Raw genomic sequence first — 19,680 nt, 5'->3', positions numbered from 1 at the left:
AAGTAAGCACTAAGAGCGGGTGCCTCCGCAAGCAAGTTTCTGCTAAAAGTGAGCCCGGATGAAGGTTTATTCGCTGTCTTTATAGCAAAAGAGGTGATAAGTTCAAGGGCTCAACGGGTCTATGGTCAACAAGTGTTCACATGGGTGAAGGGCCAGTTCAAGGCTATCGGTGAGGGAAGTTGTTGTAAAAAAGATGTGTAGCTAATTGCAATTACCGTATTTTTCAGAGTATAAGTCGCACCGGCCGTAAATGCATAATAAAGAAGTAAAAAAACATATATAAGTCGCACTGGAGTATAAGTCGCATTTTTGGGGAAATGTATTTGATAAAACCCAACACCAAGAATAGACATTTGAAAGGCAATTTAAAATAAATAAAGAATAGTGAACAACAGGCTGAATAAGTGTACGTTATATGACGCATAAATAACCAACTGAGAACGTGCCTGGTATGTTAACGTAATGTCATTCAAATAACTAAAACATATAGAACATGCTATACGTTTACCAAACAATCTGTCACTCCTAATCGCTAAATCCCATGAAATCTTATACATCTAGTCTCTTACGTGAGTGAGCTAAATAATATCATGTGATATTTTACGGTAATGTGTTAATAATTTCACACATAAGTCGCTCCTGAGTATAAGTCGCAACCCCGGCCAAACTATGAAAAAAACTGCGACTTATAGTCCGAAAAATACGGTAGTATTATTTATATACCGTATTTTCCGGACTATAGAGTGCCACACCCACTAAATTTTAGAAGAAACAAATATTGTTCCATGCATTAGCCGCACCGGACCATAAGTTGAGCTATATACATTGTGAAATGACATATTTACACAGAAAGATTTTGTAAATGTTTATTTCCAAACGGTGCCTGTAACACGGCAGTAAAACGGCTGATCAAGCAAAACAGAAAAGTTACCGTCATAGACCCACTAGCTGCAGGAGGTAGCTCTCTAAATCAGCTAAACAGACTCAATAACTCCACAGTGACGTTTTGGTGAATTTACTGAATAATTTGTGAAACCAAAACAATACAAAACGAATGCCATTGTAAGTTAATATTATTAACACAGACACTTCAAACTTGTTTGTTTAGCTAATGCTAACAACGCTAGTTTTATTACATTACGATAGCACGTACAAATATGCATGAAAACCCTACCATCAAACTTGTGACGTTTAGTAAGTATTTTTTGTGATTTAGTTACATTGTAAAACTTAAAAACGTTGCTTGGAGTGATGAATGACGTAACCATCAATCAATCAATCAAAAGTTTACTTATATAGCCCTAAATCACGAGTGTCTCAAAGGGCTGCACAAGCCGCAACGACATCCCACGTCAGGGCAAGAAAAAACTCAACCCAATGGGATGACAATGAGAAACCTTGGAGGGGACCGCTGATGTAGACCAATGGATTTTGCAGTATAACATTCAGAATAATTGGGACCACAAGCTGCTTTTGTGTCAACCCTAATCATTTCGCGGTAGAAATATTAACAATTATTTTGCTCGAGTGGTTAGCAAAAGACATATCCTGACAACGGTGAAAGCGCATATTGCGCACCTCACCACAGCAAAGGCATAACACTCTCAAATTGATGCTGAGGAAGGGGGAAAAAATCTACTTTTTACTGTGAAAAGGTCTCAGGTGTCAAGCTACTAAGTGCATACTGCACCATTGGCGCTTTCAAGGGCAGACTTGACACATGACACATTATTTCAAATAAAAAATAATGTAAAATGTTAAAATGTCGATATAGTACTGTAGAGCATAATTAAAAATATTAGTTGTTTTTAATTTTGAGAAAATGTGATGGATTTGATGTGGATATAGAGGAGTGAGTGGGTGGCTGACAAGCCCAAACATATTAATACCCTGGCCAAATTTTGAGTTAAAGCACATTTTTATTTGTTAAATGTGTAAGAAGTGGCGGATGACTATACAAAGTAAAGTTAAAGTTCTTACTCATGTAACCTATAGCCTGTTCTCTTTTCAAGAAGACAAACATTTAGACAGAAAGCTTCTTCACTTTCAATATTACAATATTCTCAGCAAGTTTTAGATTTGTTAGATGTATGTTTTGTTTTTAAAAGGTACCTATGATGATTTTGATCTACATTTAAAACACTCCCTTGTGGTCTAGATCAGTAATTCTCAAAATGTGGTATGCAGGCGCCATCTAGTAGTACACCAGAGTCAAAACTGTGTTACTGTTCAAACTGTGTGTATTGTTCCAGTGGCCAAATATATTAAATATACCTGTTGAATAAAACCGCTGCCTTGTTTTAATGAATACTTAGGCCAACTACGCTACTGTGTTTTATTGTTGGTCATTATGATGGTACTTAGAGCGCCAAGTGTTTTCTGAAGTGGTACTTGGCGAAAAAAGTTTGAGAACATGACAACATGTTTAGTAACTTTACCAGTGGCAGTAGCACGACGAAGAGGGCGGTGCGTAACTGGAAACCTAGATGTAACACACTCACTGACTTTCTAATTGGTAAAACGGCGGAGGGCGGGACATCGAAATGAAAACAATAACAAGATTTCGGGGCTGTAAATAAATTCAAAATAAATTTTAAAAAAAAGAAATTAAAACTGAGCTACTGTGTGGAACAACTTCCCTTGTGGATCATTAAAGTTTGTCTAATGTCTAATGTCTAAATCTAATTTTGAAATAAGCATATGCCGGCTGAACTACCGTTATCAGTTATAGAGGTATTCGAAAAGAACATGATTTATTAATGCCTTTTGACATATCAGGGCCATTTAATGATGACTTGACATTAAATTATTACATAGGGCTCCTTTAACAATTTGCCTTCATTAGAAAAAACAGAATGAAGGTTATAGCAAGCAAAATAACTGTTTATTTCAACTAATTTCCTAACATACGCAATGGACACACTAATCGATAGATTACTCCATTACTAAAATAATCGCTAGCTGGTGCCCTTGTGCAAGATAAGAAATTTAACATACGGTAATTCAAACATATTCTGAGCATAATGCTGGTGCCTCACAATAAGAAGGCTCTGGTTTCGAACCCCGGGTTCGGGGTCTTTCTGTGTGGAGTTTGGATGTTCTCCTCGTGACGGCCTGGGTTCCCTCTGGATACTCCGGCTTCCTCCCACCTCCAAAAACATGCACCTGGGAATAGGTTACTAAATTGGCCCTATTGTGTGAATGTTAGTGTCAATGTTTGTCTGTCTATCTGTGTTGGCCCTGTGATGAGGTGGCGACTTGTCCTACCGCCCGAATGGAGCTGGGATAGGCTCGGAAATGTATGGATAGATAGAACTTCCAACGGGGTTTGAACCCAGCAAGTTTGTCTTACGAAACCAGGTCATTGACTCTGTTCGCCTCGGCGGACAGTGAACATATCAGGGGAAATCTGTTATTATATTCTTACCAGTGGCGTAGCAGGAAGGGGCTCGTAAAAAACATTTGCAGTCAAATTTAATGTGAAGCGCCCTGTCATTTTTTGATCGCGGGGCCCTATGCACAACGCGTGATCTGCGTATTGGGAGAGGCGGCCGTGATTGTAACTGATCTAGTAAGAATGTATGGTGTGCTATTGATCAATATGCATTTTCCTAATCACATAACGTTATTCAAATTGAAGATAACTTAGCCTAACATTTATCCAGCTGTCATGTGCTCCTTTCATTTTCTTCTCCAGGTGTCCCTTCAGCTCCTCGCAACTTGGTCTCTGTGGTCAACCGGACGTCGCTGCTGCTTCAGTGGCACCCCCCACGTGACATCGGCCACCGTGGGGACATGTACTACAATGTGTTGTGCCACCGGTGTCACAGCAGTGAGCGACGGGCGTGTCAGCCTTGTGATGACAGTGTGGCCTATGTTCCGGGCAAGAGGGGGTTAAAACTAACCAGGGTGGAAATCAGCAAGTTGCGTGCTCACACATCATACACCTTCGACATACAGGTGTGTACCGTCATAGTCTAGTTTGAATATTTGGCCATGACTCATGTGCATGTGATTTTTTTTTTCAAGGTTAAGAAAAGGTAATATCCACATTGAGCTTTTTCTTGCAACATGTTTGTTACGTTAATTGTATTCCTGCAAAGTGCCACGGCACATGAAATGAGAGCCGTAGTCAGTAAATGGTCCCAGGCCAAGAAATATCAAGTACAAACCCCGTTTTCATATGAGTTGGGAAATTGTGTTAGATGTAAATATAAACGGAATACAATGATTTGCAAATCATTTTCAACCCATATTCAGTTGAATATGCTACAAAGACAACATATTTGATGTTCAAACTCATAATTTTTTTTTTTTTGCAAATAATCATTAACTTTAGAATTTGATGCCAGCAACACGTGACAAAGAAGTTGGGAAATACAATAAATACTGATATAGTTGAGGAATGCTCATCAAACACTTATTTGGAACATCCCACAGGTGAACAGGCAAATTGGGAACAGGTGGGTGCCATGATTGGGTATAAAAGTAGATTCCATGAAATGCTCAGTCATTCACAAACAAGGATGGGGTGAGGGTAACCACTTTGTCAACAAATGCGTGAGCAAATTGTTGAACAGTTTAAGAAAAACCTTTCTCAACCAGCTATTGCAAGGAATTTAGGGATTTCACCATCTACGGTCCGTAATATCATCAAAGGGTTCAGAGAATCTGGAGAAATCACTGCACGTAAGCAGCTAAGCCCGTGACCTTCAATCCCTCAGGCTGTACTGCATCAACAAGCGACATCAGTGTGTAAAGGATATCACCACATGGGCTCAGGAACACTTCAGAAACCCACTGTCAGTAACTACGGTTGGTCGCTACATCTGTATGTGCAAGTTAAAACTCTCCTATGCAAGGCGAAAACCGTTTATCAACAACACCAAGAAACGCCGTCGGCTTCGCTGGGCCCGAGCTCATCCAAGATGGACTGATACAAAGTGGAAAAGTGTTCTGTGGTCTGACGAGTCCACATTTCAAATTGTTTTTGGAAACTGTGGACGTCGTGTCCTCCGGACCAAAGAGGAAAAGAACCATCCGGATTGTTATAGGCGCAAAGTTGAAAAGCCAGCATCTGTGATGGTATGGGGGTGCATTAGTGCCCAAGACATGGGTAACTTACACATCTGTGAAGGCACCATTAATGTTGAAAGGTACATACAGGTTTTGGAGCAACATATGTTGCCATCCAAGCAACGTTACCATGGACGCCCCTGCTTATTTCAGCAAGACAATGCCAAGCCACGTGTTACATCAACGTGGCTTCATAGTAAAAGAGTGCGGGTACTAGACTGGCCTGCCTGTAGTCTAGACCTGTCTCCCATTGAAAATGTTTGGCGCATTATGAAGCCTAAAATACCACAACGGAGACCCCCGGACTGTTGAACAACTTAAGCTGTACATCAAGCAAGAATGGGAAAGAATTCCACCTGAGAAGCTTAAAAAATGTGTCTCCTCAGTTCCCAAACGTTTACTGGGTGTTGTTAAAAGGAAAGGCCATGTAACACAGTGGTGAACATGCCCTTTCCCAACTACTTTGGCACGTGTTGCAGCCATGAAATTCTAAGTTAAATACTATTTGCAAAAAAAAAATAAAGTTTATGAGTTCGAACATTAAACATCTTGTCTTTGTAGCATATTCAACTGAATATGGGTTGAAAAGGATTTGCAAATCATTGTATTCTGTTTATATTTACATCTAACACAATTTCCCAACTCATATGGAAACATCAAGCTGCAGCCGCAGACACTCTAAGTCTGTATTGTAAACTGCAATATTCAAGTTCAAGTTGCTTTATTATTGTCCACTCTTAACATGTACAAGACATATAAGAACTGAAATTACGCTTTCAGCAATGTTGAATTAAGGACACTTACTACATAGGATTCAGCTTGTGTGCTGAGCTGCTATCTCCGAGTAGCCTATAGCCTACCATGTTTACATTTTATAAATGAATTGGCTAAAATACAAGAAAATACCAACCTTGTTTCCTAATTGGAAGACATTTAGACATTAACTGACTGTCCAGCTTTGCACACACAAAAAATACGCTGTAGGACTGAGCGTATCAAAACGCGTATATCTGAGTGTTTAGATGAAGTGAAGTGAATTATATTTATATAGCGCTTTTCTCTAGTGTCTCAAAGCACTTTACATAGTGAAACCCAATATCTAAGTTACATTTAAACCAGTGTGGGTGGCACTGGGAGCAGGTGGGTAAAGTGTCTTGCCCAAGGACACAACGGCAGTGACTAGGATGGCGGAAGCGGGAATCGAACCTGGAACCCTCAAGTTGCTGGCACGACCACTCTACCAACCGAGCTAGATGCAAGCCGATATCATCCGATACTTTTTGCTGATATCAGACCAATATCAGATATCAATATTGAATCGAAACACCCCTACTCTTCAGGGCAATCTTTAATATTCCTGAACATTTTTTCTAAAAACTGTCTCATAAGTTATAAATTATTATTATAGCCAGGGCTGTCTTAACCTAAGGGGGATCCCCGGGGCTGAGGGGATATTTGTCACAGTTTGAAAAAAAAAGTAAATGATATTCTTCAACAGAACAGCAACAATGCAAAAATATCATCAATTTAAAAAAATAATTTAGTTAATGAAAACTTATTTTTTGCGACAAGCGCATTCAGGTCCCTGCAAGTGTAACTGAGTTTTAGCTCAGTAGTCAGGACGCTAGCCTTTCACACCAGCAACCCCGGTTCAAGCCCAGTAGGAAAAAACAAGGCAGCCAAGAGAGAGAGAGAGTGAGAGAGAATATAATCGCTACACGAAACAGAGCTGTCTGTGATTGACATCTATGAGCACCAGTCATTGCATTCCGCCCTCAAAATCGGTGGTCCTTGATTTGGTGGGGGCCCCTGGGCTTCAGACCAGGTAAGCCCGTGCCTTAAGGCGGCCATGCCAATTAGTAGCCCAGATATTAATGCATAATTATACTCAAAGCATGACATATTTGCGAGCTTTTCTGCACTATGTATTTATATTTACAATGATATCTGACCTGTGAATCATTACTACAGTAGAATATTGACAGAGTTTATTATTAAATCTTTCATCAAGACCCAACTTTACCATTGGGCCTAAGTGCAGAATTCAAATTCTCCTACCTTCTCACTGTCGCCTCATATTGGTATTGAGAAGTGTGGTAGTTTATAAAGGTCAGTGATCATAAATATCTCATGTCAAAGCTACTTGAGTTTGGTGTATATTTTGATAAGATTGTAAGACACATAAGTATTATTTATTTTTACAATTATTCTCCAGGTTTGCAATAATCTCCCATATTTGCAAACAGATGTACTGTAAGCCTACATTATGCTCCTGCGTCAGCCCCTCAACTTGTATTACTCTTCCTCTGGGGTGACTACATGCCTTGCAATTCTCTGCCAGAACGCTTGAGGGCAGTGTTTTACTCAGCGGACAAACTCGTTGACGAGTTATTTTGCTTTCTTTGTTACATTGGCAACAGAATCAATTATAGATCTGTGGTTACCTTCTTTGTTGATGTGAGGATCAAATTTGTGAGGGTTTGAGGGTGGTTTAAAGACACCTTGCACGCCTCGGGTGGTCGATTGGGTTCATGTCTTTAGGAGACATACTTGGCCACTCCATCACCTTGTGTTTTCAGCTTACCCAGAAAAGCTGGTGTGATCTTGGAGGTTTTTTTGGGGTCGCTATTATGTTGGAAAACTGCTGTTTACACTGACCGACATGAAGAGAGGCTCCGGTTGCATAAACTCTGAGGAAAATGTTGTAATTTGCTGAACGTGCAGAAGAGAAACTGCAAAAAAAGTATCCCGTTATTCTATGACGTTAGAATCGATCCAGTACCAATACCCAGCTTGGTATCGATACTATTGCTATTTATCGATATGCCCACCTCTAATCATGGGTGTTGTGTAGAACTGCTTTGCATTATACAGAGAGGTGTGCCCCTCATGTATTAAGCCAGTCATAAACTGTACAGTCAAACATGTCTGTAGAGAAAGTAAACATCAAAAGTGGCCAAAATAGACATGTGGCCACTATATGCAGGTTGGGAGCCATTTTGAACAAGGTTTTGCGGTGGTTGAAAGAGGAAAACGATTAAATAAATAATAGCAACAACTGGGACTCAATCTATCAACATCATACATTATAGACTTAGACTTAGACAAACTTTATTGATCCACAAGGGAAATTGTTCCACACAGTAGCTCAGTTACAAAGGGTGGAAAGGGTAAGGATGAAAAGGATAATGCAGGTATAAAGTAGACACATTTTTTTTTATTATAGTAGCAATATAAAATATATACTGATATATTGTATTATTATATTATATTATATTTGTATATAATATATACAATATATAAAAAATCACAATTACCATGTGCAATATTACAGTATATGTAACAGCTGCAGCAAAAAAAAGGGCAGCATAAAATAGAGAGTAGATCCAGCAGAAAATATACATTATAAACAAAGAGAGGTAGCTAACATAGAAGCGGTCAGGTAATAGACAGATATAATCTATTGCTGTATGGCGAGTGATTATACAGCTGGATGGAGTGCGGAATGAAGGAGTTTTTGAATCGAACACTGTGGGAACGAAGCTGAAGGAGCCTGTTGGAGTATGAGCTCCACTGTCCCTCAATTGTCTGGTGGAGTGGGTGGGCAGAATTGTCCATGATGGCGAGCAGTTTGTCCAGTGTCCTCCTGTCCCCCACTGACACAAACGCCTCCAACTGCGTGCCAATAGTTTGGCCGGCTTTCCGGATCAGTTTGTCAAACCAGTTTAAGTCCCTTTTGCTGGTGCTGCTCCCCCAACAAACCACTGCAAAGTACAGGGCATTGGCCACAACAGACTGAAAGCAGATCTCCAACAGCTTGCTGCACACATTAAAAGGACCTAAGCTTCTTCCAGAAAAAGAGTCTGCTCATGCCTTTCTTGTATACAGCTTTGCTGTTGTCCTTCCAGTCCAGTCTGCTGTTCAAGCAGACTCCCAGGTACTTGTACTTTCCCATTGCTGCCACCTCCCGGCCCTGGATGTTGATGGGCTCCACAGGGGTCATTTTCTTCTTAAAGTCGATGACCAGCTTCTTGGGCTTGTCCTCATTAAGGAGCAGATGGTTCACCTGAGACCACTCCACAAAGTCAGTCCACTCCACAAAGTCCTGTACTCCAATTCCTGTCCCGCTCCGATACACCCGACCACAGCAGAGTCATCAGAGTATTTCTGCAGGCGACAGGACCTGGAACTATTTTGAGACATTTTGATATTAGTGGCCACTATACAGAGTATTAAAAAAACGACTCCAGGATACAAAATAGGCAGCTACTGGCAGCATGACCAGGGGGCTGCTAACAAGTTTGATTGTAATATAAATACAAACCAACACCCACAATAATGGATATTACTGGTTGTGTATAAATGTTTCCCAAAGCATTTTGGATGATTTGTAAGGTGTCATTAGGTTGTGTAAGTGTACCTAATAATGTGGGCTTGGGAGCGCATAGGTGCTTTGTGAAAGGTTACACCCTTATACCGTATTATACTGTACTGTATTATCCAGGCAGACGGATCTTACAAAACAATACTAGTTTATGTATATGAAATGATATTTGTCTTTTTGTTCGAAAGGCAATCAATGGTGTCTCCAACAAAAGTCCATATCCTGCCCAGCAAGTGTCAATCAACATTACAACCAATCAAGCTGGTGAGTGCAAAAACATTGTGTGCGAGTGAATGCATGTAAGTGCGACCATCTGTGGGGTGGGGTAGGGGGTGTTAATCGTACCCTGGGGCACGGTGGATTATGTGAGTGAGGGATGGCTAGTGAGGGGATAACGGAAATCGAGCTGCCACCTTTTGAATTCATAAAACATGTTCTCAGCTTGTCATCTCTTTCTCCGGTTTTTTTTTTCCTCCACACCCCCATGTTGTTCTTGCAGCTTTCATCGTGCTTTCTTTTTTTCTTTCCCTTTCTTTTGGTTCTTTTTCCTGCTTTCAACCACCGCCCCTGCTTTCCCTTCAGTCTGTGACAGTATAATTCTCACAGACTATAAAGCCAGCCAAATAACTGCACCATCAATTATTCATGGGGACACACTCAAGTGAAATCTAAATTAAAATGTTCCTTTGCTGATGGGAAATACTTAATTTACCCAATTTACTGCAATCATTCACTCATTCCTACTCAATATCTGATCCATTGTGTGCAAACCTCTCTCATTGCATAAAACGTGTATTATTCAACATAAATGTTCTGTTTTAGCTCACTGGGAATAAGAGTACCGTATTTTCCGCACCATAAGCCGCCCTGGGTTATAAGCCGCGCCTTCAATGAACGGCATATTTCAAAACTTTGTCCACCTATAAGCCGCCCCGTGTTATAAGCCGCATCTAACTGCGCTAAAGGGAATGTCAAAAAAACAGTCAAATAGGTCAGTCAAACTTTAATAATATATTAAAAACCAGCGTTCTAACAACTCTGTTCACTCCCAAAATGTACGGTAATGTGCAAATGTGCAATCACAAACATAGTAAAATTCAAAATAGTGCAGAGCAAAAACATCAATAACTTAATGTTGCTCGAACGTTAATGTCACAACACACAAAATAAACATAACGCTCACTTTCTGAAGTTATTCTTCATTCATAAATCCCTCGAATTCTTCTCCTTCGGTGTCCGAATTAAAAAGTTGGGCGAATACGGGATCCAAAATGGCCGGCTCCGTCTCGTCGAAGTCATTGCCTTCCGGAAAGCTCGGACCACAGTTGTGACCGAAATATCCGCCCAGGCATTTACGATCCACTGGCAGATGTTGGCGTATGTCGTCCGGCGCTGTCTCCCTGTCTTAGTGAAGGTGTGTTCGCCTTCGGTCATCCATTGTTCCCACGTCGTTCGCAGTCGTGCTTTAAATGCCCTGTTGACACCAATATCGAGCGGTTGGAGTTCTTTGGTTAATCCACCCGGAATGACGGCGAGTGTTGTATTTGTGTGCTTCACTTGTTTTTTGACACCATCTGTGATGTGGGCGCGCATGGAGTCGTATATCAACATGGAACACACAAAGGAAATGAAACGTAATACCCGCGCGCTTCTTCTTCTACGGGGGCGGGTGGCTACCTTACCGTAGAAGAAGAAGCGCTTCCTCTTCTACGGGGGCGGGTGCTTACCTTGGCAGTTGTTTACCATAGAAGAAGAAGCGCTTCCTCTTCTACGGGGAAAAAAGATGGCGGCTGTTTACCGTAGTTGCGAGACCGAAACTTTATGAAAATAAATATTTATATTAATCCATATATAAGGCGCACCGGGTTATAAGCCGCACTGTTAGCTTTTGTGAAAATTTGTGGTTTTTAGGTGCGGCTTATAGTGCGGAAAATACGGTATAGAATAATGCACTGTTTCGAGAGTATAGCCAAGGGGAAGTATTTAAAAGTGAAACAATACCAGATGTAAACATACTCATGAAGGCCTTTTTTGTTTTAGTTTATTCCTGATGACAGATTAAAATGAGAAGTTTGCATTTTCACCAATACTTGTATCATAACAAAAATGGAGAAAGTAACATTTATTAAATTATTAAATTAATTTGTAACACATTTTGACTTCAAGGTTGAACTGACTATATTATAACAATTTTTAAAATATAAATAAAATGGTAACTAAGTGAAACATTCAGAAATATGAAATACAATAACCAAAAAATGACATAAGTATTGCAGCAAAACCAGCAACATTATAGAACAGAGACTGTGCAAAAAATAAAACAGACTTGCTTGTGTTGTTGAGGCTCACAATTCATGAATGCACCCTACTCGCTGTGACCGTGATTGGTGCATAATGAGGAAGTACTGTGTTTTTGTTGTTGTCATGCCAGCATTGATATGCCTTGTTGGGGTGCTAATGTCGACAGTCATGTCTAAAAAGTGTGTCAGACTCCGTATGCATCTGTCAGGACGCATTACGTACAACACATTACTTGCACTCTGCAAAAAAGCTGACATGACGTAAGATAAAGACTAGATTTTAAGAAAGAAATACTAAAAATTAGTGAATTTATCTGTCTATGCAGCTAATTCGATTAAGAATTGTGTATCTAGAAATTAGCGGGACTTTTCAAGATAGAAATAAATAATTTATTCTAGAGATGTCCGATAATATCGGTATTTAAAATGTAATATCGGAAATTATCGGTATCGTTTTTTTTATTATCGGCATGTTTTTTTTTGTGGTTTTTTTTTGTATTAAATCAACATAAAAAACACAAGATACACTTACAATTAATACACCAACCCCAAAAAACCATTCACACTCATTCACACAAAAGGGTTGTTTCTTTCTGTTATTAATATTCTGGCGCCTACATTATATATCAATATATATCAATACAGTCTGCAAGGGATACAGTCCGTAAGCACACATGATTGTGCGTGCTGCTGGTCCACTAATAGTATTAACCTTTAACAGTTAATTTTACTAATTTTCATTAATTACTAGTTTCTATGTAACTGTTTTTATAATGTTTTACTTTCTTTTTTATTCAAGAATTTTTTTTTAATTTATTTATCTTATTTTATTTATTTTATTTTTAAAAAAAGGACCTTATCTTCACCATACCTGGTTGTTCAAATTAGGCATAATAATGTGTTAATTCCACGACTGTATATATCGGTTGATATCGGTATCGGTTGATATCGGTATCTGTAATTAAAGAGTTGGTCAATATCGGAATATCGGATATCGGCAAAAAGCCATTATCGGACATCCCTACTTTATTCTGAGCAATTTTCAACTTGCACTCCTCGGGATGTTGCAGAATCTTTAAAGAAGATTTTCTATGTGGGGAAAACCAAAATATTTTATTTGAATAGTTATTTTCTCAATTGTATTATTTTTAAACTACAATGGACAAAATGTAATTATCCATACTAAAATTAAGGTTATGCTGTAAAGTCAATGATTGGAAACAATTACATAGCTCTTGAAACTACGGAAATTTCTAGAAATTACATTTGAAATGTTGTCAAGTGGCAAATAATTTAAGCTGCACAATATTTCCATTAAGCACTTGTTGCAGGTGACTGAGTCTGCTTTCATTTAGCACTGAAATTATGCATGGATAGCTTCTTCTTTTTATACTGTGGTTACAACCATTGACTTTGCCCAGTATGACATTATATAACAGAGTTTCTGTAACCATCCCTACTGCTGTGAGTGTAGATCAGATTTGTCCAAACTTTATATTACAAGAACAACTGAAGGTTGTGGGGGGAGCACTTTGACTAGTATTTAGAGATGTTCCAATCCCGATTGGATCGGGGGCCGATATTTGCCTTTTTTTGATCAGCGATTGGTTGATGAGCTGCAGAGCCTAGCCGATCTTTACCACAGCTGTGTCCCAGTGTTTACATGGCTAAATATTTTACTAACCTGAAATATTCCTTCAAAAGGAATGCACACTCAAGGAGACACAATTTCATTTCCATATTCATTGTTACACACATGCAGGACTTGCTTGAATTCCAGAAGGGTGCATGTCTTGCCAGAACACAGGCTCAAATGTGAGAGCACGCGACGGCAAAAGCATTGTCATTGTGCGAAGCTGCTTCTTAAATACTAATCCTCGCCACCATGGTGGTGTCTTCCAAATACCATTATCACTGGAGGACTAGAGAAAATTAAATGGCTAAGCATGTTACAAACACACACAGAGCAGGACGACACAAGAAGCTATCTGCTAAAGCTTCAATGTAAAGTAGGGGCGATCAATCCAGGCGTCGATACTCTCGATACCTAGTATAGTATCAGTATATAAACAATACTAAAGTGATTGGATTGATATTTTTTCTTTTTCTTGTTCTTGATATTACAAATTAATTTTTGTTGGTTTTGGTTATTGTTTACAAACTCAGGAGTACGTCTCTGGATACAAGAAAGCTTTGAGGGCAAAACCCAAATAATTTAAATAGGAGCTAGTAGGAGTTTTACATTTTTTTAAGTTATTGTACACTTGCCATTTTATTTTGTTAAAAAAATTGTATGTAGCATTCAATACTACAAATTGAATACATCATTTGATTTAAAACTATAAAAGCAATTGAATAAAATTAGCTTTATAAAAATGTGTTATTGTGTTTACTTTAGTTACTTGCTACTGTATAAAGCATTTTAGTTGTATAATCTATTGTCAAAGTTTTGAATCTGAGGCCAAAAATTTTGATTGGGACACCCCTAATAGTAATGTATTTTCAATGTACGTTCAGGGTTAAGAAGGTTAAAAACACAACAAATTGTGCGTGCAGCATCATTCGTGAGGGAGGGGCAGAGACAGAGAGAGCGAGAGAGTTATGATAAATGCGCATGCGTCGCCAGGCTCTGCTTTTTATCCATAGATTTATCAGATTTAATTTTTTATTATATATAACAGGGGTGTCAAAAGTGTGCATTTTTGTAACATTTTCCTTGTTTTATTTGGCAAGTTGAAAGAACACGGCGCCAGTCTGCTTTTTTTTTTTAAAATACTGGAAAGGATATAAATGTAGTTTGTCTCTTTTATCCGATTATTAATCGATTAATCATAGTAATAATCGACAGATTAATTGATTGTCAAATTAATCGTTAGTTGCAGCCCTACTTTATATATATGTATATATTCCTCACGCACTAATTGACTAAAGGAGTGCGCAACTGCCGCATGCTTGCTCGACACTGCGGCGCGAGCGCGATGATGTCACGTTATCGATGGGAAAATGCATTTTTAGACAATACAATTTGCCTGAGCGGCTAGGAGACCCCGAGAGTAACAAGCGGTAGAAAATAGATTAGAAAGGAATCATAAAACATTTAAAATTTGAGACTTCCCGTGGGCCGGATTTTGGACGCTAGCGGGTCGTAATCGGTATATATAGTTTGGGGACCACTGATCTAAACTTTACCGCTGCCGGCTATTTTTTTTCTATACATTTATTGTCATATTTTCAGAATATGTTTTTTCTGTTTTGGGCCAAAGTAACACAAAGAAAACAATCAGAAGTTGTCTTTATTTTTTAGTTGTAATGCCATGATTTTAATAGTATATGCACAGATTTATCACTCCATGGGGCCCCTGAGCTCAAATGAGTTGGACACCCCTGATGTGTTACAGTATATGTAACAGCTGCAGCCAAAAAAAAAGGGTAGCATAAAATAGAGAGTAGATCCAGCAGAAAATAGACATTATAAAAAAAGAGAGGTAGCTGACATAGAAGTAAATAAATAAATTAATTAAAAAACTTAAGACTTCCCGCGGGCCGGATTTTGGACGCTAGCGGGCTGCATTCATTTGGGGACCCCTGCTTTAGTATATCAAGCCATGAAATACTGTTTTATTTCTAGAATAAGCCCCGGGCCGAAATAAAACATAAATTGAATTATTTTTAGTCAGAATGATTAGTAAATCTTAATATGATTGTTGTAATCGAACAATCATTGTGCATCATACACGCATGCAACCTGGTCCAGTCAGTATACATTTCTCTCATTCATTCACCTCTCCTATGGTTGCTTCCAAGTAATGTCGACATGAGATGAAAACAATCTCATAAAGACCCAAGGTGCAAAACCATAAATCATTTCTAAAAACGGTGTGTAAAAAATGCATCAGAGGCATATTTCTTGCTGCTCCATTCATAAATGACAAGCACTATGAATTTGTTTTCATGAAGGGGAAGCATTTTTCTTCATAGGGTGTAAATGATTATCCTTGCATATTTGCATAATTTTTGCCATACGATGCTAACTGTGAGCACCTTTTATGTGTGTGTGTATTTCAACAGCTCCTTCGGTGGTTCCCATAATGCACCAAGTGAGCTCAACAAGACGCAGTTTCTCGCTGTCATGGCCGCCGCCTGAACATCCTAATGGAATAATCCTTGACTATGAGATACGATACTATGATCAGGTACAGTTGGATGATTAATGTGTGTTTGTGAGTGCTTTTTTCTTTGTAGAATTCACTGCCTGTAATCTATCCGAGTCAATACAACAGGCAAATCAATAAGAGCTACATCTATTATTTAGACAGTTGGCGCAGCGGTTTTAGCTCATATTAACTCACTGAAGTAAATAACAATTTGAACATTATGTAATACAAATTTTAACATTTTACTATAAACACTGAAACATGTGTCTTATTGTGTGATCCCATCCAACCGTCTCCTTGTGGTAATCTAGCCAAAGTCCACAAAAATCAATGGAGCCATTTTAAATCTGTGGTATCAAAATGTGGAACTTTCAGCACCCAAACACTGGTAATAGCACTGTCTTCCCTTGTTTACCGCGGCTAATTCAGGCCTGACATGGATTTCCATAAAGTAGGATTATTAAAGTGTTATGACCTTCTAAATACATTTTTTTTCTTACATAATTAGAGCCCTCGAAAAATTAAATAACACACATACAGTCGTGGTCAAAAGTCTACATACACTTGTAAAGGACATAATGTCATGGCTGTTTTTTGAGTTTCCAATAATTTCATTTTTTTTGTGATAGAGTGATTGGAGCACATACTTGTTGGTCACCAAAAACATTCATGAAGTTTGGTTCTTTTATGAATTTATTATGGGTCTACTGAAAATGTGACCAAATATGCTGGGTCAAAAGTATACTTACAGCAATGTTAATATTTGGTTACATGTCCCTTGGCAAGTTTCACTGCAATAAGGCGCTTTTGGTTGCCATCCACAAGTTTCTGGCAAGCTTCTGGTTGAATTTTTGACCACTCCTCTTGACAAAATTGGTGCAGTTCGGCTAAATTTGTCGGTTTTCTGACATGGACTTGTTTCTTCAGCATTGTCCACACATTTAAGTCAGGACTTTGGGAAGGCCATTCTAAAACCTTAGTATGAGCCCGATTTAGCCATTCTTTTACCATTTTTGACATATGTTTGGGGTCATTGTCCTGTTGGAACACCCAACTCCGCACAAGACCCAACTTCCGGGCTGATGGTTTTAGGTTGTCCTGAAGAATTTGGAGGTAATCCTCCTTTTTCATTGTCCCATTTACTCTCTGTAAAGCTCCAGTTCCATTGGCAGCAAAACAGGCCCAGAGCATAATACTACCACCACCATGCTTGACGGTAGACCTGGTGGGATTAAAGGCCTCACCTTTTCTCCTCCAAACATATTGCTGGGTATTGTGGCCAAACAGCTCAATTTTTGTTTCATCTGACCACAGAACTTTCCTCCAGAATGTCTTATCTTTGTCCATGTGATGTCAGATGAAACAAAAACGTACACATATAGTCACCCAATATAGCAGCTTTGAGTGTGTTTCACTGTAGAACACAGTACTCACTGGTGGCCCCGCAGGATCCTCCAAGTGTCAAAGCTAAGGCCGTCTGCAGCCACTACAACACGGCCATGACGTGAAAATACTTTGTCAAATCCTGGTTAATTCCTCTAAGTTAGAACAGGGTTTCCATAAGTTGGAACCACGGGCGTCTGTTGTTCTGCAAAAAATCAGTCAACTTTCAAGTTGCAGCTACGATCATTAGCCGGGTTGTTAGCATTCCATTTTTTTTTTAGCATTGCGGGTCTGTGTTGTCATTCATGGAGAGCTGCATTATTGATGTTGAAGATGAAATGAATCCTTGAATCAATGAAGTTAATATTCACTTCGGGTTAGCCAGACAGCCAGAGATAGCTAATAGCGGTCTTGTTAGCATGAAGTTTTGTGCCGAGTCACATCGAGTCTTACCACGTCCTGCTGCTTTTTGACGACACTCTTGTTAAAGTCTCACCACTGTGGAGATGTGCTATTGCTGAGGCAGCCATTGAAGATGAAGTGCATCAAAAAGTTGTTCTGCCAAAAGTTGGTCGACTTGAATGTCACGGTGAAAATACAGTATGCCAAAATTCAGTTCAGTTTCAGTTTATTTCGAACATGCATACGATACAATGTAATGCATCACACCTTTCCAGTTGTTTCATTACAGCACGTCCGAAAAGGAGTAGGAAGGAGAGCTTCTTTTCATACCATAGCAATTTTATCCAATTTCCTTATTCTCTGTAACATAAAAGTGAACAAATAAATAATAAATAAATAATATAACATAGTAAGCAAATAAATATTAAATACATAAATAATCTTTGTCTCTGCAGCACGGTGAGACAGGGGTTAGTGCATGTGCCTCACAATACGAAGGTCCTGAGTAGTCCTGAGTTCAATCCCGGGCTCGGGATCTTTCTGTGTGGAGTTTGCATGTTCTCTCCGTGACTGCGTGGGTTCCCTCCGGGTACTGCGGCTTCCTCCCACCGCCAAAAACATGCACCTGGGGATAGGTTGATTGGCAAGACTAAATTGGCCCTAGTGTGTGAATGTGAGTGTGAATGTTGTCTGTCTATCTGTGTTGGCCCTGCGATGAGGTGGCGACTTGTCCAGGGTGTACCCCGCCTTCCGCCCGATTACTAGAACATGTTTAGCTTTATTCATTATAGACGTGTTTCTTGCTACTTTATGTTGTATATTTTTTACAAACCTCGTTTCCATATGAGTTGGGAAATTGTGTTAGATGTAAATATAAACAGAATACAATGATTTGCAAATCCTTTTCAACCCATATTCCATTGAATGCACTACAAAGACAAGATATTTGATGTTCAAACTCATAAACTTTATTTTTTTATTTTGCAAATAATAATTAACTTAGAATTTCATGGCTGCAACACGTGCCAAAGTAGTTGGGAAAGGGCATGTTCACCACTGTGTTACATCACCTTTTCTTTTAACAACACTCAATAAACTATTGGGAACTGAGGAAACTAATTGTTGGAGCTTTGAAAGTGGAATTCTTTCCCATTCTTGTTTTATGTAGAGCTTCAGTCGTTCAACAGTCCAGGGTCTCCGCTGTTGTATTTTACGCTTCATAATGCGCCACACATTTTCGATGGGAGACAGGTCTGGACTGCAGGTGGGCCAGGAAAGTACCCGCACTCTTTTTTTACGAAGCCACGCTGTTGTAACACGTGCTGAATGTGGCTTGGCATTGTCTTGCTGAAATAAGCAGGGGCGTCCATGAAAAAGACGGCGTTTAGATGGCAGCATATGTTGTTCCAAAACCTGTATGTACCTTTCAGCATTAATGGTGCCTTCACAGATGTGTAAGTTACCCATGCCTTGGGCACTAATGCACCCCTATACCATCACAGATGGTGGCTTTTGAACTTCGCGTCGATAACAGTCTGGATGGTCCGCTTCCCCTTTGGTGCGGATGACACGATGTCGAATATTTCCAAAAACAATTTGAAATGTGGACTCGTCAGACCACAGAACACTTTTCCACTTTGCATCAGTCCATCTTAGATGATCTCAGGCCCAGAGAAGCCGGCGGCGTTTCTGGATGTTGTTGATAAATGGCTTTAACTTGCACTTACAGATGTAGCGACAAACTGTATTTAGTGACAGTGGTTTTCTGAAGTGTTCCTGAGCCCATGTGATGATATCCTTTAGAGATTGATGTCGGTTTTTGATACAGTGCTGTCTGAGGGATTGAAGGTCACGGTCATTCAATGTTGGTTTCCGGCCATGCCGCTTACGTGGAGTGATTTCTCCAGATTCTCTGAACCTTTTGATGATATTATGGACCGTAGATGTTGAAATCCCTAAATTTCTTGCAATTGCACTTTGA

The 19,680-nt window shown here is 39.3% G+C and overlaps 1 protein-coding gene across 3 annotated transcripts in view; it reads left to right on the top strand.

Annotated features, from left to right (window-relative positions):
- Positions 1 to 19,680, top strand: part of LOC133616421 (ephrin type-B receptor 1-like) — a 256,986-nt gene that overhangs the window by 165,255 nt on the left and 72,051 nt on the right. For all 3 annotated transcript variants that reach the window (XM_061975655.2, XM_061975657.2, XM_061975656.2), the window contains exons 7-9: positions 3,698 to 3,960; positions 9,649 to 9,724; positions 15,829 to 15,953. In XM_061975655.2, the coding sequence (XP_061831639.1) occupies positions 3,698 to 3,960; positions 9,649 to 9,724; positions 15,829 to 15,953 (464 nt within the window). The remainder of the gene's footprint in view (positions 1 to 3,697; positions 3,961 to 9,648; positions 9,725 to 15,828; positions 15,954 to 19,680) is intronic.

Source organism: Nerophis lumbriciformis, linkage group LG14 (genome assembly GCF_033978685.3).
Source record: "Nerophis lumbriciformis linkage group LG14, RoL_Nlum_v2.1, whole genome shotgun sequence".
Taxonomy (NCBI): domain Eukaryota; kingdom Metazoa; phylum Chordata; class Actinopteri; order Syngnathiformes; family Syngnathidae; genus Nerophis; species Nerophis lumbriciformis.
This window is presented reverse-complemented; position numbering and strand designations above follow the sequence as displayed.